The sequence below is a fragment of the Sinocyclocheilus grahami genome, unplaced genomic scaffold, assembly GCF_001515645.1.
Source record: "Sinocyclocheilus grahami isolate Dianchi unplaced genomic scaffold, SAMN03320097.WGS_v1.1 scaffold140.1, whole genome shotgun sequence".
Classification (NCBI taxonomy): Eukaryota; Metazoa; Chordata; class Actinopteri; order Cypriniformes; family Cyprinidae; genus Sinocyclocheilus; species Sinocyclocheilus grahami.
Genome location: NW_015505319.1, coordinates 1472058 through 1496941, shown reverse-complemented (window position 1 = coordinate 1496941; position 24884 = coordinate 1472058). Strand labels below are relative to the sequence as shown.

General features: G+C 36.4%; 2 protein-coding genes across 2 annotated transcripts in view; both read right to left on the bottom strand.

Moving 5' to 3' along the window:
- LOC107591301 (ankyrin repeat and death domain-containing protein 1A-like) overlaps window positions 1-2310 on the bottom strand; it is a 16226-nt gene extending 13916 nt beyond the window's left edge. Inside the window, exon 1 of the mRNA XM_016280424.1 lies at window positions 2216-2310. Coding sequence (XP_016135910.1) covers window positions 2216-2239 — 24 coding nt within the window. The 5' untranslated portion in view covers window positions 2240-2310. The remainder of the gene's footprint in view (window positions 1-2215) is intronic.
- A 59-nt stretch (window positions 2311-2369) lies between these two features.
- Window positions 2370-20365, bottom strand: LOC107591300 (pleckstrin homology domain-containing family O member 2-like). Its single transcript, XM_016280422.1, has 6 exons — window positions 20122-20365; window positions 10515-10664; window positions 8865-8987; window positions 6042-6146; window positions 5714-5812; window positions 2370-4900 (listed from the first exon to the last, which is right to left on the bottom strand). Exons 1-6 carry the CDS (start codon window positions 20128-20130, stop codon window positions 3314-3316), a joined length of 2073 nt encoding a protein of 690 aa, XP_016135908.1. The 5' UTR covers window positions 20131-20365; the 3' UTR covers window positions 2370-3313.
- Between the last annotated feature and the right edge of the window lie 4519 nt (window positions 20366-24884).

The following is a 24884-nucleotide window of genomic DNA, read 5'->3' as shown; positions in this document are numbered from 1 at the left end:
CGGTAGCCATTGACTTCCCTAAGAAATCCCCCCCCCCCCCATACTATTGACTAGAAGTCAATCAACTAGAAGTTTGGTCACCAACATTCGTCAAAATATATTTGCTCAACAAAATATGCTCAACAGAAGACAGGATCTCATACAAGTTTGGAACAACTTAAATTACAGAATTTAGATTTTTGGGTGAACTATCCATTTAAATACGGTGTTTGCATGATTATGTGGCTTTTCACAGTGCTACCATGTGCAAATATTTTTAGATGAGGCTGGCAGAAAATTAAGTAGCTTCAACACTACCGTTCAAAAGTTTGGTGTTGGAAAGTTTAGTTTTTTTAAAGAAATTAACACTTTTATGTAGCAAGGATGCATTATATTGATCAAAGTTGACAGTAAAGACATTTAGAATTTATATTTCAGTTATTTTGAACTTTCTATTCATCAAAGAGTCCTGAAAATAAACCGCATCATGTTTCAACAAAAATATTAAGCAGTACAACGGTCTTCAACATTCATATCAAATAATACCCATCACTTCTAAATATATTCAAATAGAAAACGGTTATTTTAAATTGTAATACCATTCCACAATATCACCGTTTTTACTGTATTTTTGATCAATTAAATGCAGCCTTGGTTCAAAAACACTTAAGTCTTACCAAAACCAAATGTTTGAACGGTAGTGTCTTTGTGAAAACTTTAAATAGTAATGTGGATATTTTTAAGATTAGATAATCATTCAGAACTGAGTGCCAACAAAACTGAAGACAAAGAGTAAACTCTAGCCTGCACTTTATACAACAGACATGGATCAGGAAATATATAGCCATGTTGTTCATTGCTATTCACATGCTATATATTCAGTTTTAAACTGTGATTATTAACCTTTATATATTACAAGTGTAAGGTGCTGTAATTATTTATTTAGCCATTTATTTTACCTGACTGAAAAATGTGTCTCAAGAAACACTTGTCTCTGTCAGTTTATATATATAAAAGAAATAATAATTATATATATATATATATATATATATACATTGGACACAGAACCACAGCAAACAAATCAAATAAATAAAAGGCAAAAGTCTTAACATTAAGACATTTTAGTCTTTAGTGCAGGTTGGCATTCAGAAATATCAGATGCCTCAGCTTGGATGAGCTGATGCGATTTCTCCTGTGATTATTTGTCCTGTTTTTGAGAAGACTTTCTCTGAGGGGACCAATGTTGCAACAATGCAGTGTCTTCTTACCTTAACCAAAGCACTTGTGTTTAAATCCGGATCCCCCACCTCTTTCTGTGTACCTGGCCTGTACCACTACACTTGCTGTCTTCGGAGCGTGTGTCCCCTTTCCGTTCACATAATGGTATGATCCTAGCCTATCCTCCCATGCGATTAGCCACATGTGTATTTTATTTTTTTTTGTAAAATGAAAAATGCATAAAAATAAGGCTTATATGAAAACACTGAATAAAAAATAGCTTACCAACACAAACCATTCACAGTTGCTAAATTGGACTAAAATAGAAGGCGCCGGCTGAAGATTCGGCTCTGCCCGACGGGAGCCGGCCCTTCTCGTTTCGCTACAAAGAATCGGCTCATTCACGAACACATAACTAATATTCAGGTTGGCTGAGATGGCTTTGAAGGGCTTTTGAAGAGAATTTGTGTGGTTAAAGGGGCCGGTGGTCTAATTCAGTTTGGCCCAAGTTAGCAAAATGGCTGCACAAGACCTTTAATGTGGGAAACTGGGACTTCTGATTAAAACATACAAGCACAACCTTTAAAAGCACTCTGGTATCTCTCCTTGGTAGCCACTTGCTAGAAACAATTTTAACATGAGTGATGTCCCTTGACTCTTAATTTTCAACTCCTTCTTACACAAAAAAAAGTTGCAGTGCAAAATTCAGCATACAACATGTCCCCCTTCAACAAACGTGTTAAAAAGTGTAAAACACTAACTTATCTAATAGTGGTTAAGTACAGATGTAATTTATGGGGGTTTGAAGTTATCTTAAAGTGCCAAATATATGGAAAAAGAAACACAGAAAGCCTAAAGCAAGATCGAGAAGTCAACTAAAGCAAGACTATAGCATCAGGTATGCTAACCCGGCTAGCAAATTTTGCAAGTTTCTTCACAAAATAAAATGTAGCATGTACAAATTTAGCTCAAAGTTTCTACTAAATTTAGAGAGAAAATGGTTTGTTTGTCTTCCTACCAACAAGGCCTGCAGTATCATCATCTAGAGCAGGGGGTTCTCAACTCTGGCCCTCAAGGGCCACTTTCTTGCAGAGTTTAGCTCCAACCTTGATCAAACTCACCTGCCTGTAACGTCTAGTAATCCTGAAGAATTGACTGTTCAGGTGTGTTTTATTAGGGTTGGAGCTAAACTCTGCAGGAAAGTGGACCTTGAGGGCTTCTTGAGAAACCCTGATCTAGAGCAGGATTGCCCAGTCCTGTTCCTTGCAATCTATCTTCCTGTAAAGTCCAGCTCCAACCCTGATCAAACACACCTGAATGAGCTAATTAAGATCTTCAGGAGCTCTTGATAATTACATACAGGTGTGTTGGAGCAGGGCTAGAACTAAACTCTCCAGGAACAGGATTGGGCGGCACCCCTGATCTAGAGGCTACATTACCAAAACTGTAAACCCCAAAGTATACTTCGGCTGTGCTAGGGTGACCATACGTGCCATGTATGGTCACCTTAGGCTGTGCGCTTTACAGTCTACATGATGCAATTTTCGTTATCAGAAATATCCACGCAGCCCAATTTTTGTGTCCGCATGGACAGTCCACGTACAAAATCACAGGCAAGTGAGTTTGATCAGGGTTTGAGTTAAACTCTGCAGGGCAGTGGCCCTCCTGGACCGGATTTGAGGAACCCTGCTGTAGAGGCTATACAGCTACATTACCAAATCTTTAAAGCCCAAAGTATACTGCGGACGTCCACGCACATCGTTTGCGTGTAGCCCAATTTTTTTTTGTCTGTATAGACGGTCCACGTACAACAGTGCAGGCAGGTAAATGTTGTGCCAGAACAAGTCCACTAGGTGGTACTCCGCATGTGTCAAACTCATCCATCCGCGGTTCCGTATACTTGGGACACGGCTGTGCACAAGACTGAGTGGAACACAGAAAGAGAAGTATACCCGGGCCTTAAGGCATCATAGTCTTGAGTTTTTTTAGAGATTTGAACATGGTTGGGGATAAGAATTGCGTTTGATCATTTGCATACAGTCATTTGCATTCTGTAAAATTTCATTTTCAGCATAGATCAATCATCCCTACAGGTTCCTTCCACCAACACTTACCATTACAAGCTTAATCTGTTTCTTTTATTAAGATCTTTAAGATTTGTGGCTTCCTTCAAGAACTGGTCAGCTGTCCTGAGCTTCTCCATTGCTGCAGAGAGCAAGACCTCTGGGCTCGCGTCCCCCTTCATTTCCGTCTCACCACTCTGTCCGGTAGCGATTGTGTTCAGCAACTCTCCAGTCTCTTTGATCTCAGAAGACACTTTGCTTTGCAAGTCCTTTACGTCACTTCCGTGTGGATTAATTGGTATATTTTTTCCCTTGCTTTCCATCTTATCTGCATTCTCCACAAGAAGGTCGCCTAGGGATGTGGAGCAGGCCTTGGAAGAATGATTGAGAGGCATGGACAGGGACAAGTTGGCACATTGGCTTGGGGTTGGACTTGCATTGAGAACTGAGGTCTTTGAGGTGGTGGATGGGGTTTCTAACAATCGCTCCTCCAAACTCTCGGCTTTGCTGTCAGAAGGTTCTAGATCATCCTCGCTGGCCTCTAAATCGAGTCCCTGGGGGCTACCTTTGAGCTTTGCGGAGGATGGCGTAACGTGGTCACCCGTTTCAGACTCCTCTCCTGAGTGCTGACCACTGTCTAAAGACTTCTCCTCCAAATCTTCACTTGACACATCACCAATTGGCTCAGTTTTGGGTTCTGGAATAGCCAATTTGATGTCAACTGTTTCTGAAGATGAAACGACGGAGTGGGTAACGACCATTGGGTCACTTTTTGCTGCAGTGTCCTCTTTCTTGGCAAATGCCTTAAATGGCTTCTTCTTGGCTGGAGCAGGGGGCTCGGGGCTCTTTTTTACAGATTCAGGGGTTGAAAGTGGAGTAAGATTAAATTGGGAAGGTTCTAGTGAGGTTGCAACTTCTCCAGTGGTATCAGAGGCTTTCTTTGAGTTTTGCACTTCTTGTTCAGCACTAGGTTCTTTTGATGGTATAATGGGTGAATCCCACATCACTACTTGTGGTTTCATGACCTTTTTGGATAGAACAATGGTCTCTACCTCTTCTAACTTATCCAGGTCTTCTTTCTCATTTGAAGCTCCATCTACCATGGTACCTTCACCATCAATGTCCTTATTCTTCTCTTTTTCCTCTATTGTGACTGTGGCTGGTGTTACTGGGTTAGGCTTAATATGTTTGGATGGAGGAGTAGGGGGCTGGACGCTCTTGGTGGAAGGGGTTGGTTCGGAAGAGTCAGTGCTTTCTGCTTCAACCTCCACTTTACTATCTGAGATATTCTTCTCAACAGCAGCCCCATCAACAGAGACGCAAGGTTTAGACTCCTTTGATGGAGGCATCGGTGGTGCCTTCTTTTGAGCTGCAGGCTCCTCATTTTTGGGCTCATCCTCTTTATGAGTTTCACTGGGTTTGTTGTCTTTTGATGGTGGCATAGGCGGACTTATAACTTTCTTCTGGGGTGTGGACTCTTCATCAGTGTCCTCCTCTGGAATGTTGTTCATCGCCTCAGATGGTTTAGAAGTTTCGGTTTGTTTATCCCCTTCTGTTTTCAAGCCATGAGTTCCATTCTGCATGGTAACTTCACCATCAAGGTCTAGTCTCAACATTCCATCACTTGAAACATTTGCAGCCTGTAAGAATAAACAGAATATTACATTTAGAGGATATGTCTGGCTAATTGTGGTTAGTGATTTAAAGTATGCATTAAATTGATCAAAAGTGACAGTTGATACTTTTACATTGCTACAAAGGATTTCTATTTCAAATAAATGCTGTGCTTTTGAACTTTCTATTCATCAAAGATTTCTATAAAAATATATTAATCAGCACAACTGTTTTCAAAATTGATAATAATAAGAAATGCTTTTTTGAGCAGCAAATCAGCATATTAGAATGATTTCTGATGGATCATGTGACACTGAAGTATGGGGTAATAATGCTGAAAATTCAGCTTCATCACAGAAAAAATATATATATATACTAAAACAGAAAAGAGTTCATTTAAATTGTAATAATATTTCCCAATATCATTGTTTTACTGTATTTTTTATCTAATAAATGAGCATGATAGACCTGTGTACAAAAACATGATCTCAACACTGCGTATTTTATATTTTCTTTACTAGCTTTTCCATCATCGAACACTCCTTTAAAAGTTCATATTTATAACTCTAATCTCTTATAATATTTGGCAAATCTCAAAATGAATATCCATTTGAATATCTATTTTCATATTGTACATTATAAAGTTGTGATGGCTAAATTCAATTAAAATGCATTTATTTATAAAAAGTATTTATTTCAGTTATTTATTTATTACATTATTATACAATTTTAATATCAGTATTGGTCAGACATTTATCTGTGCATTCCTAGTTGTTCTCCAGCTGGGGTGATAAATGTTAAAATACTTTTTTTGTCCATGTGAAATGATTATATCATACCTCCTTCATGTGTATCCTTGTTGGTGGCCTTCTTCCACGGTTCCCCTTTGGTCGGTTCCGTGTAACATGTTCTAAAGAGCAGCTTTCATCAACTTTTACCTGAGATTTAAAACATAAACAAAAATACGTTTCTGTAACTGTATCTATGTTCATTCATGCAACACCATATTTATTCAGGAAGATCACAGAGAAAGGATTAGTACATGCTGTTCTTTAAAAAAAAATTCACATATGGCCATTGTAAATGTTTTTGTTTTCAGTCATGGTGCTATTTATGTGTGTCTTTAAAAATCACAGTACAATTTTACAGGTGAACAATAAACAGTACCTCATCAAAAATTTTGTTCTTTGCCTTATTGATTCCTTCACTCAGTGCCTTGATCCAGGCCTCTTTCTCCTCAGGGGTTTGTGCCTGAAGTTTGACATCTTGGACCTAAAATGAACACAACAAATTTATATGAAGTCATAGAAACTAGTATGACATGCATACACGTGAATAAAACATTGAAAAAATGACAGATTCAGTTGCACATGCTAATCCTATTTTGCTTTTCTGTACGAAATAAAATTAGGAAATAACCCGAGCTGGATCAAGCATCTAGTATTATGTTGGATCACATGCATTACCCGCCAGACCACATTTTAACAATTACATTCAGTACTGTATAAAGGTTTTACTAAAGATCCAGTTTCTGTTTTGCAGTGAACATCCCTGATGATTGGAAACATCATCAAAATGAAACAGGAAAATACAAAGTGATTTGTCCGTAGGATGTCCCATTGTTCAGTTAGGTTTATATAAAGTGTGTCTAGCATCCTGTATATTGCCAGACTCAGCATGAGTCTCCTAAGTGCACTTCACCCTTAAAAAATAAGAAAAAAGAAAGAAAAGATTTATGTTCTAGAGTGTAGCGTGTGTCACAAAAATATTTGTGATCAGGAGGGTTTGGAATCTCTTAAATCTTTAAACTCTTTTCAAGAACTACAGTATGTGAGGTTTAGTTATAAAATGAAACACTAGGCTGTGGTGTCTGACTCATACAGCTGGCTGGTCACAGTATTCAGGAGAGGAAAAAGTGACATGCTGGTCTGGCTGCTCTTTACACACACATTTTCTCTTCGAGAGAAGTCTCTTGACATCTGCTGAGATCTTTGCAGTTCACCAGCACTCCGCTCTCGTCATCTGTTAGTAATAATGCATATTTCGCCTGTTAGGTATCTTCCGAATTTCTTAAGTCCTCTCCCTACCTCCAAGACTCTGGATTCAATGTTATAGTGTACAGTAAACAATGGATTCAGTGGGTATAGAAAAGAATCACCCCCTTTAAAATAATCACATTTTGTTGCTTTGCAGCCTGAAATTAAGACAGTTTTTGTTTTATCCAGCTGTATTTACTCAGTGCAACTTATAACATCCAAGTGAAAGGTATAACCCCAACATGTCAGAAAAAAATACCGTATCAGTTACAAAATATTATTACTTGCCTATAAGGCCCTAAATTGTTAATAGTGTTCATCGTCTGTTTTATTACGTCTTTAATTGCTTTTTCCGTACATTTCTGCCATATACACATTAATTGACAGTCACCACTGATAAGCTACCACTAAATATTGTAGAAACTTAATTTGCTGTAAAGTTGCTTTGCAATGATTTGTATCGTGAAAAGCGCTGTACAAATAAACTTAAAAAAAAATAAAAATTCTCAATGGTAGTGTAAAAAACAGCTCTTTTCAGATCAAGCCGTTTTGTAGCATTTTCCTTTAAATGTTAATGAGCTCTGCTGACCCCGCCCCTCTCTTCCGAGCTGCTCTCTTTAGCCATTTATTCATCGTGAAACTTGCTAATTAGCACATTATTAGGAAAGGCGATTTGCAAAGATTCATTATAAAACATTATACTCACTTCTTCTGTAGATGAGGCTGAATCATGAATGATTTGCACGAACATAGACGCATTTAGGTAGATCGGGGGGGGGAACAACTTGTAAAAGTGCATGTAGCATCCTATGACCCCTTTAAATAACTAATAAAAAAGACCAAATCAATTAACAAAAATGATTTTGAACCTAATAAATTAAAATGAAAGCTAACTTAAAAATGGGAAAATAAAAGCTAATTAAAAATATTAATAAATAATATAATAGTATATAAATAATACTGAAATAACACTGGTATTTGAAGTGTCAGAGAATATAATTTTACTTCTTATTTTGCTTGCCATTTCTAAAGTCATTAAGTCAGAACTTTCGTTAAAAAAAATTACAAAAAAAACATTAAAACAAAGATTACATTAAAAAAAAAACTTGGTACAATACACCTTTTCCTTTCATCATCTCAGACATATTTATTCATCAGAGCCTGATATTTTGACACTACATACAGTCTATTGAGGAAAATCAACTTTTCACTAGAAAGTGAAAAATTATGGTTTGTGGCTGTTTTTATATACCACAAGTATTTGCATGGTTATACAGGAAATCGTGCCTCTGTGTTTTGGTATATATAAACACTAGGACAGGAAATTATGCTTTGCTAAAGGTTGTCTAGCTTTTCACACTATGACTGCATTAACATCTTTTTAACCCTGAGTTAAGGCCAATGTTAACAAAGAGTCAGCAACATGTAACGTTTTTAAACCTGGGTTATGAAACCCAGACTAAAGTACAGCAACAAAGGTTTAGAGTATGAATTACCAACCCATAATAAAGTATGAACAACAATGTGAAAAATAACACTGGGTGAAGTCATGCAACACAGGATGTATATCATTTTTATCTTACTGTAAATTGCAATATTTGACACTAAGCACAAATACAAGCACCACTCATGCAACAGCTGGCCTTTCACACACACTTTCTGCCAGAAACTTTGAAAGCAGTGAAGTGTCACAGAGCATGAGGCATGAGTAATTGGCTCATCGTTGGTCATGTGTCTATTCAGATATGTGTCTGATTCATTAGACTCAGTACAATGACCTAGTGTGCCTCTAGTGCATGCCATATTGAACTACTGACGTCACGACTGCAAGCCAGCCATCCACAACTGTGTATTGCATTGTCATCCTAATGTGAGCCACTTTTTATATCACACACAAAGGAAATGGTAGACTGATATATTTGACGTGGTACAGCACTGTAATGTTAATTATTACCTTGTTACCGCACTTGGGGCTTCTTATTAGTACCAGTCTGTGTTTCTTCTTAAAAGGACTCTTTAACTCATGGCAAATGTCGTAGTTGCCCAAGTCCAGTTTCTCTAGGCATGTTGTCAATTCCTGCAAGACGGAAAAATTTTCTAATTTGTAAAAGGATAAATCAGAGGAAAATTGTATTGCTCAGAGGTTGTTCAATGGAGTTTTATTTAAAAGAATAGTTCACCCAAATATGAAAATTTTGTCAAACCTGTATGGCTTTCTTTAGTTAGCAGAATGTTCTCACTGCATTAAGGACTAAAATATTCAATGACTTGTGCACTACATTGCGATTTGTTGAGACTATATTTTTTAAGCTTTGTGTTAGGAACAAACCCAAAAATCTTGCCTGACCACTGTGGTCACCATTCACTTTCATTGTATAAAACAGAGCAGCTTGGGCATTCTGCTAACTCCTTGTGTGTTATACAGATGAAGTGAGTAAACGGAGACAGAATTTTCATTTATTGGTATTTCCTTTGTCTCAGATGCAGAGTTATTATCGTAACTAAAACGGAAACTATTAAAAACATTTTTGTTAATTAAAAGGAATCTGAAATCAAATAAAATATTATATATCTAATATATTAGATAAAAACAAAGTAAATAAAAACGACAAATGTCAACCTTAAATAAGAGCATTAAAATCACTAAATGAAAAACTTAAAAAGTAAATTTAAACTAAAACTGAATTTTTTTTTAATCATAATTAGTCATTTTTAAAATACACACATAATTCCTAAACAATTAAATTAAAAATATAAAAAAAACCAATAATAAAACATAATAAAAATATAATAGTATATAAATAGTACTAAAATAACACTGCTCAGATGTTTCTTTAAAAATTATTAATGAAAAACGACAAAAAGAAAAAGTTCATTGACATACTTTAAGAGTACAGAGCTATAAAACTCAGTGTATAGGAAACAAATGATTTTGCTTTGTTATGTCTTAATATGACGGTAGATACTTTAGTATAATGTGGTGATTTATTTATTCTGTGAAATAATTTGGCAGAGAAAAAAAATCTATTTAAATGTTTTGATAATGATAGATGGCTAAAGATGAATCTAAATTCGTTCTGGTTTGCATTTAGGATGGAAATCAATAATGATTCATCTCAGCTTTGTAAAAAAAATGTGTACAAACTGATGTGAAAATCAACTGGCTTTTTCAAAACTGACTGCACTTACTTTCTTAATTGATAATCCTTAATTCATCAGTGCACATTATTCTAATCAGGAAAAAGCCTATCACTGTCATTTTCAATATATTTCAATATTGTACAAAAATATATTTCCAAACTTCCTCACAGTGTAGCAAGATTTGACACCGGAGGCTATACCAGCTATTGCTAGTCAATGTAATTGTGAATAAATGTTAATCAATAGCTAAATAGCTATAAATAAAAAATGTTTTAGCAATGGTTTGGTGGACCACTTTACAATCCAATCCACTCCCAATGGATAGACAACCAAGTTCCAACCTACATTTTTTCTTGTGCAATAACATATTTTACTCAGAAATACATGAAATTATGAAAGTACAGTGAGTTGGTTTCATGTTGACTTCAATAGTCTATGTCTCATCATGATTCAGCAGACTTACCTCATTCTCATAGACTGCAATCACTGTTCGTTCCAGCTGAATGTATCGGTCCTTGTAGCTGCTCAAGAACTTCCCTGAAGACTTCTTCAACCAGCCCGCCTTCGCAGCGCTCGTCACCTCGTTGGGCTTGGCTGGCTCCTCTTTCACGCCCTGTTTTGGAAAGGAAGGAGGAAATCTGCATTTCTTAGTGAATCAAAATTTCAGTTTGACTTGGCATGCATTGAGATCTGAGTCCACCGAGAGCATTCCTTCAAGGGGAGGATGAAGTATATGCAGCGGCTAGATTCTCTCTCTTTTTTTTTTTTTGGCCAGCATATGGGTTTCATGTGACCTTCAACATCTTTTCACACTTAATAGAAAGGACAGATGATGCTTTATTCCCACATCTGCGCTGTTTCATTTTTTACAGCCATCTCATGACTTTTGGGGATCTTATCTGAATTTATCATTAAGCACATAATTACTGGCGTTTGCTAAGGAAAGCCTTACTATTATTATGTCTCACAATTTAGGGTTAGGGATTTAAACAAACTTCTAACCTTTAGAATTAAACTTTGAAGATGCAAAACTAAGTTTTAAGTGATCAGACTTATGATTCTCCCTTAAAAACATACATTGAAGCAGGGTTATTATTGTTAACTAAATCTAATATAAATCTAATGAATTGAGCGGTTTAGTCCAAATTTTCTGAAGAGACTCAAATTCACTTTATATGATGAACAGATTTAATTTAGGCTTTTATTTAGATATGAACTTTGATCAGCGAACATAAACAGAAGCTCAACCGTACTTGCTTGATGCGTGAAAACAAACCTCACTGGTTCTTGCGGAAGCTCAGATGTGCTGCATAACACAAGAGAATGAACCTCACTGGTTCTCACTTTACGGATGTTTATATGTGATTATAATACAGGGCTGTTGAATGCTAGAATCTGATTGGTTGATGAACATTCTAAGGTGTGCATTTATCTTCAGGGAAACGCACTGGTTAAATAGTTCCAGGCAGGTCTTGACCGCATTACATGTCCATATCAGTTCACCAAACGATTTCAGTTATCTCAAAGGTCCTTACAGCCTAAAACAGCGAAAGAACCAAACCCACAATGACACTGACCAAGCAAATGAAAATAGTAAACAATATGATAAAAATGTCAAATTATTTCCATGTTTTTTGCCCCAAAATTACATTTGTCAAAAAAAAAACACAAAACCAGACCACAAAACCTCTAAGGGTCAATTTTTTGAAATTGAATAAATAAGCTTTCCATTGATGTATGGTTTGTTAAGATAGGACAATATTTGGACAAGATACAACTATTTGAAAATCTGGAATCTGAGGGTGCAAAAAAAAATCTAAATATTGAGAAAATCACCTTTTAAGTTGTCCAAATGAAGTTCTTAGCAATGCATATTACTAATCAAAAATTAAGTTTTAATATATTTACAGTAGGAAATTTACTAAATATCTTCATGGAACATGATCTTTACTTAATATACTAATGATTTTTAGCATAAAAGAAAAATCAATAATTTTGACCCATACAATGTATTTTTGGCTATTGCTACAAATATACCCCAGCGACTTAAGACTGCTTTTGTGCTCCAGGGTCACATTATATTATGTACGGAAAACACATAGTCTATTTCTCCCGCTCTCTGCCATACAAACGCACACACATAGAATACTGACACACACTCGCACACACAGAAAGCCATGCTCTGACGATTTTATCAGTAAAATAGTTTAGCAACTTAAACGTTTAGCAGGCTACATGAAATTTCTCACTAGTGAGGTAATACAGTGCTGTTCTTGAAGCAGATGAACTTAAAGTTTCGCTGTTAGTCGAGATGCTGCTACTGAACACTGTTGAGAGATGCACAGACTCAGGTGATTCACACACACTTAATGTCACGAGGCTCCTCCCGAAACTACGTTGGGAACTTCAGCTCGCTCGCTCGCTTGTTCTCTCTCTCTCTCTCGCTCTCTCTCATAACTGCATTAATAACTGCATAACTTTCAACAGCTCCAGCCTCCGTTACTAGGTCAAAAATTACATTTTGGAATTAGCAACAGAGGCATGGGATGAGCTATGTAAGAAATGAATCGTACACACAAGAGTGTTTTAAGGTCTGTTGAATTATTCGAGAATAATACACACCCGAGATGAAATGGCCTGCTTCAAATCATGGCCGCATCACCACCTAGGGTCAATTATTATTACATACTAGGGATGCTTCGATCAGGATTTTTGCAGCCGATACTGAGTACCGATTTCTTGTCATGGTGATCGGCCGATACCGATGCCGATTCTGATGCTTCAAGCTTTATATAGACGGTTTTAATGGGTGCACGTGCCTGGCCTGAAGTTAACGTGCCGCGGCTGGCTGATAAACACAATCACCGACTAGAGCGGCCGCGATCAGCTCCGATGGGCGTGGAGCCGTAACGCTCCGCAGACACTTGCAGTGAGGCGCAGATCAGCTCTAACGTCACTGAATCTGCTGTGTAGATGAATCATGCAAAACATACACGACAAACAGCGAATTTTTCATTGTTTCTCGAAACGTCATAGCATTTCCACACCGGCGATGACATGACTGTGGCGCCAAATCATTTATGTCCCCACGCATCATGTACGTCGTCACGCTTTGACGTCATCAAATTGCGATCGGTTCCTGAAATCGGCTAAGTTAGTGAGTACCGATCGAGTCATAAAATATGATTATCGGCCGATACCGATCTCCGGCCGATCGATCAGAGCATCCCTATTACATACATAAAAGCCTAAATTCAAACTATTCATCATATGAAGCAATCGAGTCTCTCCAGAAAATTTGGACTAAACTGCTCAATTCCTATGGATTATTTATGAACATTTTGAAGTGTCAAAGTGGTAGTCGCATAGACTGTCAATGGAGGGACAGAAATCTCTTAGATTTCATTAAAAAATATCTTCATTTGTGTTCCAAAGATGAACAAAAGTCTTACAGGTTTGGAACGACATTAGGGTGAGCAAATAATGACAGACTGTTCATTTTTGGGTGAACTATCCCTTTAAGAAAATGTATCTAACCATCATGACTATGAGAGTGAAAAGACACAGGCGAGTATAGTTGTATGCTTTTTAAATGAAGTTTTGTAATTAATATTAAATTAAGAATCTAAAATACAGCCCGATGCAGCTGTATTTAGAATTCCCAGGAATTTTCAATAGGAATCTATGAGAGGAAATTCCTCAGGATGTCTCTTTAGAGGGTCACCAAGCTGTGTTTCCACTTTCACTGGGCCTTTGGAAAGAGCAGCGTGTGCTAGAGAAGGTACAGCTGTGCGAGGGAGGAAAACCTGGAGAATAATAGGAGCAGCACTGTGCCACACTGCCCTGTCCGGGAAACCAACAGGTCACTCATGCCCTCGCAGCGTCTGTGCTGAGGGAGGGGGACGGAGCGTGAGACAGCTCTTTGTTTTTCTCATTCTGTTTGTGTGTAAATTGGAGCAGAGCGCACGGAACATCACAACACTCGCTGGAGAGAGACTTTGGGTGGGACGGAAAAATCTGTATTGTGAAAAAACAGAGTGGAGCCTATTTGGATGTACAAAGTGGAGCGCATACGACAGCAGAGTGAGACAGAAAGAGTATGCAGTGTTTCAAAGCATATGATAAAACAGGAAATAAGCCAAAACATACGTTAAGCTCGGGTCGATCAAACAGGAACTCACAGTGCTAGATGAGATAATTTAAGAAAGCGAGAAGTTTTCTGCTCCGGGTGTGTGTTCACGGTGTGTGTGTGTTCACTGCTGTGTGTGTGCACTTTGGATGGGTAAAATGCAGAGCACTAATTCTGAGTATGGGTCACCATACTTGGCCACATGTCTCTTCACTTTTTTTTTTTTTTAAGTTTCTTTGGTGGTGTTTGCTGAGGCCTGCATCAGTGTTGCTTTTGCCTAGGGTTTGGGGGTTGTTCAGATCATTAACACCAAGTAAATTTTGAAGTATAACTCATTCCCACACATTTGTGCTATGAACATGAATGTGAAAGTGATCAGATATATAATTATTTTTCCTGGTGGCTGATAAAATGAGCCAAAAAATGCATTAATGGAAGAACTCAAATCACATCATGGGAGCAGAACATCAGAGACTTTGGGGTTTTGGCTCTTGAATAGCACATTAATAAGACCCTAGCAACCACATAGCAACGGCCAGAAAACCTTCCAAAACACCCTAGCAATGTCTCCAATGTTCAAGTCTTGCATGGGCAAGAACAGGAAAAATATTTGACAAATTAATTTTTAATTATTACATTTGGATTTTCACTAAACTTGATCACACAATCAAGGAAAACACACAAATGTTCAAAATAAGGGAATAATAATAATAATAAATTAAATTATTATTATTGTTAATTTTATAATGCACCTTTAAGGGTGGCTTCTAAAGGCAATTTAAATAAGACAAAGTCATCAAAACAATATGTAATATATAATATAAAATAATAATAATAATTATTATTATTATTATTAATAATAATATTACTCTTATTATTAATAATAATTTTATTAAAGTTTTCAAGGCAGTTTACTTAATACATAAAAACCAATTGTTATTATTATTATTATTCATTTAGTATATTATGTATTATTTTTAAAGGCACTTTACATAAGACAAAGACATAAAAACAATACCTAATATATAATATAAAAGTTAAATAAAAGAAAAGTTAAATAAACATAAAAGTAAAATAACAACAACAACAATTATTATTATTATTATTAGTAGTAGTAGTAGTAGTAGAGTAGTAGTAGCAGCATATCTTACTATTAATGATAATATTAACAATTATAATGATAACAATTAATCTTTCATAATTATACATCGTCCATCACAGCTAACATAGTTATCTGACATATTTATATTAAACGGCACACTTTGTAAATAACATACCTGCACACTAATAACATATCTGTACTTCTGTCAGGACCACTATCGTCAAAGATGATTGACAATTAGCATACAGTTTGGATTGGCGGTATGGTTCCGTTCTGGGCAAGAACTCCCTGCGCATCCATGCAGCCTAGCATGGATGAGAGCAGGGAGAGCAGTGATAACCCCCCAGGGTAAACAGAGCAGAACCAACATAAATGTATTGCAGATATCGTTAAAGCTCAATAATGTTTTGTACACATTTTAGAATTAGTCTGATTCAAAGGAGAATCAGAAGGCTAAATCCGGACTGACAGAGGAGGAGCTGGGGATGGAGGAGGGTAATTAGCTATTGAGCAATGCGAAAACTGCTGATAATACTGCGGGACCTTATATATGAATGCTTAGATAGGTGTCGTATTCCCATAGGTTGATGGGGATCAGCTGAGAGTCAGCTGATGCGAGCTTGACTAACGTGACCTGCCAGAACTAACGCTACGCTTGATATTTATCTAAACAATTAATTTTTTTCCCAACTTCTATTTCTGTATATAGTACATTATTTATTGTATTTTCTTAAAATTAGTTTTATATTACATCCCTACTGTGTTATTCCTATGTATGCCTGCACTATGTTTGTACTTTCTTCTACACTGGAAGCTCCTGTCGTCAAGTCAAATTCCATGTGTGTGTAAACATACTTGGTAATAAAGCTCTTCTGATTCTGATAATAATAATAATAATAATTTTATAAAGTTTTCAATGCAGTTTACGCAAGACATAAAAACCAATGCATAATATATATAAATAATATAAAAGTGAAATTAGTAAAGGAAATATAATATACAACAATTCAGTTCCTTTTTTTTTTTAAATAACAAATTGAAATTGACACTATACTGTCAGTAGAAAATGGTTTCTAAAGTTGAATATGCTAGAAGATCCATGCAAAACCAAAAAAGGCCATGCATGTTGCTTTATCAGCTCCATCTGGGTCAGATATCAGAGCTCTGCACTGTGCGGTGACCTGGCCGGTGTCGACTCGCACACATCTAAATATGAATCATCTGTGTAGCTCTTCCCAAGATCTCACTGCAACCGAGACCAGAGCGACTTGTTCAAAGACTCGCACTGCAAATATAACTTTCATTGGTCCAATAATAGTTCTGTCCAAACAAATGGAAACCTGTCCCCTTAAACAAGTGTTGCAGTATATTTATAAAATATTTGCAACATCTCAATCAGGGAAGTGTAAAACATGAATGCCAATCAGAGAAGTAGGCCATAAAAGAGGAAATAGTAACCAACATTACAGATTTTACAGGAGGGATTAAGTATTCTTGCTACACTTGTCCTCCTTACCGCTAGTTTAACCACAAGGGTACAAAAGGTACAATTGTCAATCTGAAACCAGGTCAATCCTAACAAAGAAAGAATCAACTGGAATGCGCAAGTGATTTTGCAACGGTGGGAGCATAGTGTAGTGTAAAGTGGGGACCAGAATGTAAAAGGTTGCTGGTTTGAGCTCTTCAAGGAAACAGCCATGAGCTTTGACCATTGTAACCTTAAGCAAGACAACAAACAACGGGTCGCTCTCAGCTTCAGACAGCATGTGTACAGACAGACCACCCACTGACCATCTGATGCATGATGCACACAAACATTTCAAAAGTTCTCAGAGTAGCAAATAAACTATCCATGATATATATATGGCTGAAAAATAAACATTGCATACAATACTATTCAAAAGTTTGAGCCTTTTAATGTTTTAATGTCTCTTCTGCTCACCATGGCTGCATTTATTTGATCAAAATACATTAAAAACAGTAATATTGTAAAATATTATTACAGTTTTCCATTTGAATATATTTTAAAATGCAATTTATTCCTGTGATGCAAAGTTGAATATTCAGCATCATTTCTCCAGTCTTTTTTTTGTTTGTTGTAACATTATACAATTTTACAAAATGTAATATAAAATATTTATTTAACATCCTTGCTAAATAAAAGTATCAAAAAGTATCTTGCTGTATAGAAACATTTGAATGGTAGTGTATTATTTTTGGATGGACAGAAAAAAACAAATGCTACAAATATTTCTGATTTTTTTATACTGTTATGAAATTATTTGAATGAGGTTTTTCTTTTATTGTGGTATTGACTAGTTCATATTTAGCAGTGCTGGCAATGTTACTCTAAAAAAAGTACTAGCTGCTAATTACATCTTTAGCAGCATAATTAGATTACTGTACTAATTACTAAACTTGCATAAATTATTCCTGAACTGACCAAAGTATTTAAAGGGTCAAAAAGGTCACCTCAAAAACATACATTTTGACATTAGCTTCAAGTTTATTGTTCTATAGTCTATACAGTATTTAGTAACTAATTAAATTACAGAAAAATCAAGAGTAGTCCCTTACTTTAATTTTTTAAGGGAAACGTAATTAAATTACCGCATTTCATTACACCCAACAAAATGAACCGTGGTTAGTCGCTTTACATGACGGTCAGGCAGTCTCTTCCTGTATAACTAGATGACCAAAACAAGCCGCAAAATAACACAGATGTTATGCTGATAGTAAAAAGATAAATGCCTAAAAATGGTACACAAGTGCACTTTTACTGCTAATGCTTTTACAAGTTTATGACGAGCTGAAAAGACGAGGGCCTCATTAAGAGCTTCATTATGAGGTAAACACTGGGTGATCTTCATAAAAAAATAGCGAACAGTGAGAAGGATTTTCATGGCTCTCTGAAGCCCCACGACAACCTAAATTTACTGTGACCACAACAGCTGGTCTTTGTCTTAACGTCACATTAAATTGGGTATGTTTTTCCATGCTGTCATTATGTTCAGAGAAATACGGCATCAAATTGGCCGTGATGTACACAAAGGCCATTCAGGCACAAACAGATTCCTTGACACAAACATCTGTCACTATTCATCTCGATTCACATTTCAACTTCAGACACTTGTGTTCTAATAAATGACAACCAAGACTTTAGACATTTTAGGCATGCCGATGTCAAGGTAATGTCGTCTTATCAAAGCTAAATAATGATTCTAGCTATGTACACTACATATTAACAAAGTGTTTTTTTCAGCTCTGACCAGTGTTACTTCCTCATTTCATTAAGCATTTCCTGAAACTACTTGTTCGCTTAGTAAGAGGATCTTTTTCGCAGAAATCTGTTTATGTTTACATACAGATAGTTTAAAACAGAGATAGATAGATAGATAGATAGATAGATAGATAGATAGATAGATAGATAGATAGATAGATAGATAGATAGATAGATAGATAGTAGGGCTGTGCGATATTGAAGAAAAATGCGATATGCGATAACTCATTAAATAATGCGATATTCGATATGCCCATTTGAGATATTTCGATAATTTCGATATATTGCACAGCCTTAATAGATAGATAGATATATAGATAGACAGACAAGAGCTGCAGAAGACGCGGTTATTTTAAAAGCAGAAACACAGTGAGCAGCGAAATAGATTCATACTTTTGCTAAAAATATCAATGTATAGTATCAAGTATCAATCTGCAAATAGAGTTATTTTTGCCTATATATGACTCTGACGGTTCAAACCAGGTTTGTGACCGGACTTTTTTTTTTTTCATCTTTAGCATTATTAATCAGTATGTTAAGAGCATTTTAAAATAAACTTAATTATTAAAATTGGGAAAATTATTTGTAGATGGCAAGAAAGACAAGTAGACAACATAACCTTTGAAATTAGGCTACTAGTTAAATATGTTTTCCGCTTTTGATTATGTTTGTTTTAAGCAAAATATAAAAACGGTCCAGACTTCAAGAGGAAAACTCTGAACCCCTATACAGTATCTTATTCTGTCACATGGCCTTCTGCCCTACATATGTATTTAAATGTAAAAAAAAAGAATAATCGCTTGAAAAAACATCTTATCTTTTAATTTTCATATCTAATTGGGCTCAACCGAATTTTTATTTTTTTAAGAAAAATCTCAGAAGTCACTGGCCTTTGGCTCTGAGGACCCAATATCCTGACTTTTTTTTTAAAGCATACTGGTGCCCAGATGGAAATATGTAATGTATATATATATATATATATATATATATATATATATATAGTCCGGACCTCCACTGGGAAGGAAATATATGAGACTGGAACTTTAATTGAATACCCCTGCCCTAGATGGACAGACATACACCCATGAGTGGATGGAAAACCTTTGAATCAATATATCTATCTATCTATCTATCTATCTGTAGAAAATAGAAAACAGTTAACAAACACAACACAAGGCTTGCCTTAGAAGTGTTGGATGCTGCTGCCATTCACTTCCTGGTACCGATCTAAAGCTACATCACCTCGATCTGATGAACAGAATATTAATAGTTCATAACTAAAGCTGACTCTACTGGAGCATTTCACGACACATTTTAATTTCAGTGCACAAAAGCAAACAAGTGTTGCAACCCACTCATTTCACTACACTCAGTTTTCTAGTCTCAGCACTGGACCAAGTCAAAGTTAAAGGAAAGTCAAGTGAGTTTTGCTTTCACGTCGCCAGAGATGAGGACTTAAAAGTTACAAAGTTAGAGAGACTATTTACAATAATGCTAAAAATGTTGTCTTTTCAAATACCATCTGTAGAGCGATAAAGAAAGGTATGTGAAATACTCACATCTTCCATGTTATATAAAAACAAAGATCCCGTTATGCGCAGAAGAAAACGCTCGACGCAGGACTTTATCTCGGGTTAAAACTGTCGATGTCTCTTCGTCTCGACTTTCTCACATCCAACATGACGATGAAAAACAAGGAACTGTGTATGAGGCTAAACTGTAACGGGACCCTGCGGCTCTTTTTCCTCTTTCGACTTTCAGCAGTTACAAGTTTGAGGCTTGAAGAAGAAAAAAAAAAGTGAGTTTCCGGTAAGTCCCCAAAAGCCTCTGCCGCTGCCAAGAGAAGAGACACCACGGCCGCGTCTCAAAACACAGCGAGCTGCCTATCTATACAGCCTCGGAGCGCCATGAATTCCACTCTGCACTCGAGGTCTAGAATGACTCTCCAGTTAAAAGACTTTTGAATGGAATTTGTATAGATCTATTTTGGGGAATCTCTCTCTGCCTCTAACATGTCAACTATTTTAAATATGTTGTATACACAGCACAAAGTCTTTTGTGATAAGTTAGTTGGTAGTAGTAGTAGTGATTAATGACAGCATTTATGTTTTGTCAGTGTTCCCTCCTGAAATGAATGAAAAAGTGCTGAGCTGCCTACTGTTGCCATGGTTGCCTCTGAGGTCAAGCAGTTTTTGTGTAGGCCTACAGCCTTTTCCCCTCACAATTCTTAATTATTTCCTCACAATTCCGAAAGTCAGAACTGGGAAGTAAAAACTCAGAGTTCCGAGAAAAGTCAGAATTGGGAAATGTAAATTCAGAATTTTCGGGAAAAAGTCAGAACTGCGAGATGTAAACTCAGAATTCTGAGGGACAAATGTAAACTCAGAATTCTGAGGGACAAAAGTCAGAACTGCGAGATGTAAACTCAGAATTCTGAAGGACAAAAGTCAGAACTGGAAAGTAAAAACTCAGAATTCCGAGAAAAGTCAAAACTGCGAGATGTAAATTCAGAATTTTCGGGAAAAAGTCAGAACTGCGAGATGTAAACTCAGAATTCTGAGGGACAAAAGTCAGAACTGCGAGATGTAAACTCAGAGATTCTGAGGGTCAGTTGTAAACTCAGAATTCTGAGGGACAAAAGTCAGAACTGCGAGATGTAAACTCAGAATTCTGAGGGACAAAAGTCAGAACTGCGAGATGTAAATTCAGAATTCTGAGGGTCAGTTGTAAACTCAGAATTCTGAAGGACAAAAGTCAGAACTGCGAGATGTAAACTCAGAATTCTGAGGGACAAAATTCAGAACTGCGAGATGTAAACTCAGAATCCCGACTTTTCTGAATTTTGTCCCTCAGAATTCTGAGTTTACATCTCGCAGTTCTGACTTTTGTCCCTCAGAATTCTGAGTTTACATCTCGCAGTTCTGACTTTTGTCCCTCAGAATCTCTGAGTTTACATCTCGCAGTTCTGACTTTTGTCCCTCAGAATCTCTGAGTTTACATCTCGCAGTTCTGACTTTTGTCCCTCAGAATCTCTGAGTTTACATCTCGCAGTTCTGACTTTTGTCCCTCAGAATTCTGAGTTTACATCTCACAATTCTGACTTTTATATAAGCACCAAATTGCAAGATATAAACTTGTGCGGAAGACTCATGACTTTTTTGTGTGTGTGGCAGAAATGGGCTTCCATAGAAAACAGTATTAAAGTAAATATGAATTTGTATGTTTAAAAAAAACCTAATATGTAGGCCTACTTTTAAGACTCTCCAATTTGATTCCTAAAACTCATAATTCGTAGTCTGACTACTTGTTAAGCTAATAAAAATACTGTCTTGGAAGCTCTCTAACTCAGATGTCAGATTTGACAAGGTTGCTGGAGGAAACGTCTTTTGTACCACATCAGTCAGTTAATGAAGTAGCCTAAATGTTATTAGAAATGTATATATGTTTTCATTTGCATAAAGGGACAGTTCACCCAAAAATGCAAATTCTGTCATCATTTACTCACCCTGAAGTTGTTCCAAACCTGTATAAGTTTCTTTCTTCTGTTTAGCACAAAAGAAAATATTTTGAAGCAGTCAATGGCTACGTCAATGGGGTGAACTATCCCTTTAATACCTTCCATTTAAAGTCAGAATTCTTGAGATTGGGGTATCTATGAAAAAAAACTGACAAATAACAAAACAAGTGTTAGAGGTAACAAAAAAAAGTGTCAATAAAACTCTCACGAAGCATAAATGTGTTTGCATGATGCAAATTCGAAGTAAACTAGCACAACTGGTGCAACTACATATGCTATGCAAGTATAAATATAACTATGCAAAAAGTGGGAAAAATAGGCCTATATATAATAGTTACATATATATGTAAAATTGTTTGTGATTAGTTTATTAATAAAACACTGATAGAAAAAGTAATTTAGCATGACGCACATATGAAGTAAACAAGCTCAGGTAAAGTATAAAAACTTAATTTAGATTACTCCATGATTGCACAAGCAGGCCAAAGGATATATCTGCAGAGCTGTTGCACTTCCTGGGTGTGTGGTGCACATCAGCGTATGTCAACTGAACAGGAAGAGGATGCAACCAGTTTCCTAATAATCACACATCACAAACACAATGACAGGTGATGTGAATTAGTACCTGTTAAAGAAGCTTGTGACCCCAGTGAGCACTGGAAATTTTGATGTGGCAACCAGCATTTTTCACTTACCCATCTGCTGTTTATAATGACGACCACGCGGTTTCTGTTTCGCGTAGGCCTGAGGAGATGATCAAATAAAATTGTCAGTTTATTATTTTTGTCTTAATTTAAATTAAGTTAAATACCTTAAATTAAGGTATTCATTTAGAGCCACCATTTTCACCCATCGCTTAGAAGTCACTTTCTGGTTTCCAAACGTCATCAAACCAAATTGGCCTTCACAAGCCTGTCACACTATCTTTAGTGATACTATCTTTAAGTAGCTGCAAGTATACATTTAAAAATGTGTAAGATATGTAGCATTCTGTCTGCAACATCAGAAACGTAAGCTTGCTCAAATCAAACTAAATGAAATATTTACTTAAATACAGAGCGTTTGTTGCTTAATACCCCCCCCCCCCCCCCCCCCCCCCCGCTCCACCCCCCTCTCCGACCCCAAAATTCAGAACTGCGAGATGTAAACTCAGAATCCCGACTTTTCTGAATTTTGTCCCTCAGAATTCTGAGTTTACATCTCGCAGTTCTGACTTTTGTCCCTCAGAATTCTGAGTTTACATCTCACAATTCTGACTTTTATATAAGCACCAAATTGCAAGATATAAACTTGTGCGGAAGACTCATGACTTTTTTGTGTGTGTGGCAGAAATGGGCTTCCATAGAAAACAGTATTAAAGTAAATATGAATTTGTATGTTTAAAAAAAACCTAATATGTAGGCCTACTTTTAAGACTCTCCAATTTGATTCCTAAAACTCATAATTCGTAGTCTGACTACTTGTTAAGCTAATAAAAATACTGTCTTGGAAGCTCTCTAACTCAGATGTCAGATTTGACAAGGTTGCTGGAGGAAACGTCTTTTGTACCACATCAGTCAGTTAATGAAGTAGCCTAAATGTTATTAGAAATGTATATATGTTTTCATTTGCATAAAGGGACAGTTCACCCAAAAATGCAAATTCTGTCATCATTTACTCACCCTGAAGTTGTTCCAAACCTGTATAAGTTTCTTTCTTCTGTTTAGCACAAAAGAAAATATTTTGAAGCAGTCAATGGCTACGTCAATGGGGTGAACTATCCCTTTAATACCTTCCATTTAAAGTCAGAATTCTTGAGATTGGGGTATCTATGAAAAAAAACTGACAAATAACAAAACAAGTGTTAGAGGTAACAAAAAAAAAAGTGTCAATAAAACTCTCACGAAGCATAAATGTGTTTGCATGATGCAAATTCGAAGTAAACTAGCACAACTGGTGCAACTACATATGCTATGCAAGTATAAATATAACTATGCAAAAAGTGGGAAAAATAGGCCTATATATAATAGTTACATATATATGTAAAATTGTTTGTGATTAGTTTATTAATAAAACACTGATAGAAAAAGTAATTTAGCATGACGCACATATGAAGTAAACAAGCTCAGGTAAAGTATAAAAACTTAATTTAGATTACTCCATGATTGCACAAGCAGGCCAAAGGATATATCTGCAGAGCTGTTGCACTTCCTGGGTGTGTGGTGCACATCAGCGTATGTCAACTGAACAGGAAGAGGATGCAACCAGTTTCCTAATAATCACACATCACAAACACAATGACAGGTGATGTGAATTAGTACCTGTTAAAGAAGCTTGTGACCCCAGTGAGCACTGGAAATTTTGATGTGGCAACCAGCATTTTTCACTTACCCATCTGCTGTTTATAATGACGACCACGCGGTTTCTGTTTCGCGTAGGCCTGAGGAGATGATCAAATAAAATTGTCAGTTTATTATTTTTGTCTTAATTTAAATTAAGTTAAATACCTTAAATTAAGGTATTCATTTAGAGCCACCATTTTCACCCATCGCTTAGAAGTCACTTTCTGGTTTCCAAACGTCATCAAACCAAATTGGCCTTCACAAGCCTGTCACACTATCTTTAGTGATACTATCTTTAAGTAGCTGCAAGTATACATTTAAAAATGTGTAAGATATGTAGCATTCTGTCTGCAACATCAGAAACGTAAGCTTGCTCAAATCAAACTAAATGAAATATTTACTTAAATACAGAGCGTTTGTTGCTTAATACCCCCCCCCCCCCCCCCCCCCCCCCCCCCCCCCACCGCCCACACCACCGCCCCAA

Coding starts and splice junctions, on each gene's coding strand:
- LOC107591300 (XM_016280422.1), bottom strand. Junction 6,147..8,864: donor GCCCCAAGTGCGGTAACAAG/GTAATAATTAAC, acceptor TGTTCATTTTAG/GTCCAAGATGTCAAACTTCA. Junction 4,901..5,713: donor CAAGGATACACATGAAGGAG/GTATGATATAAT, acceptor TTATTCTTACAG/GCTGCAAATGTTTCAAGTGA.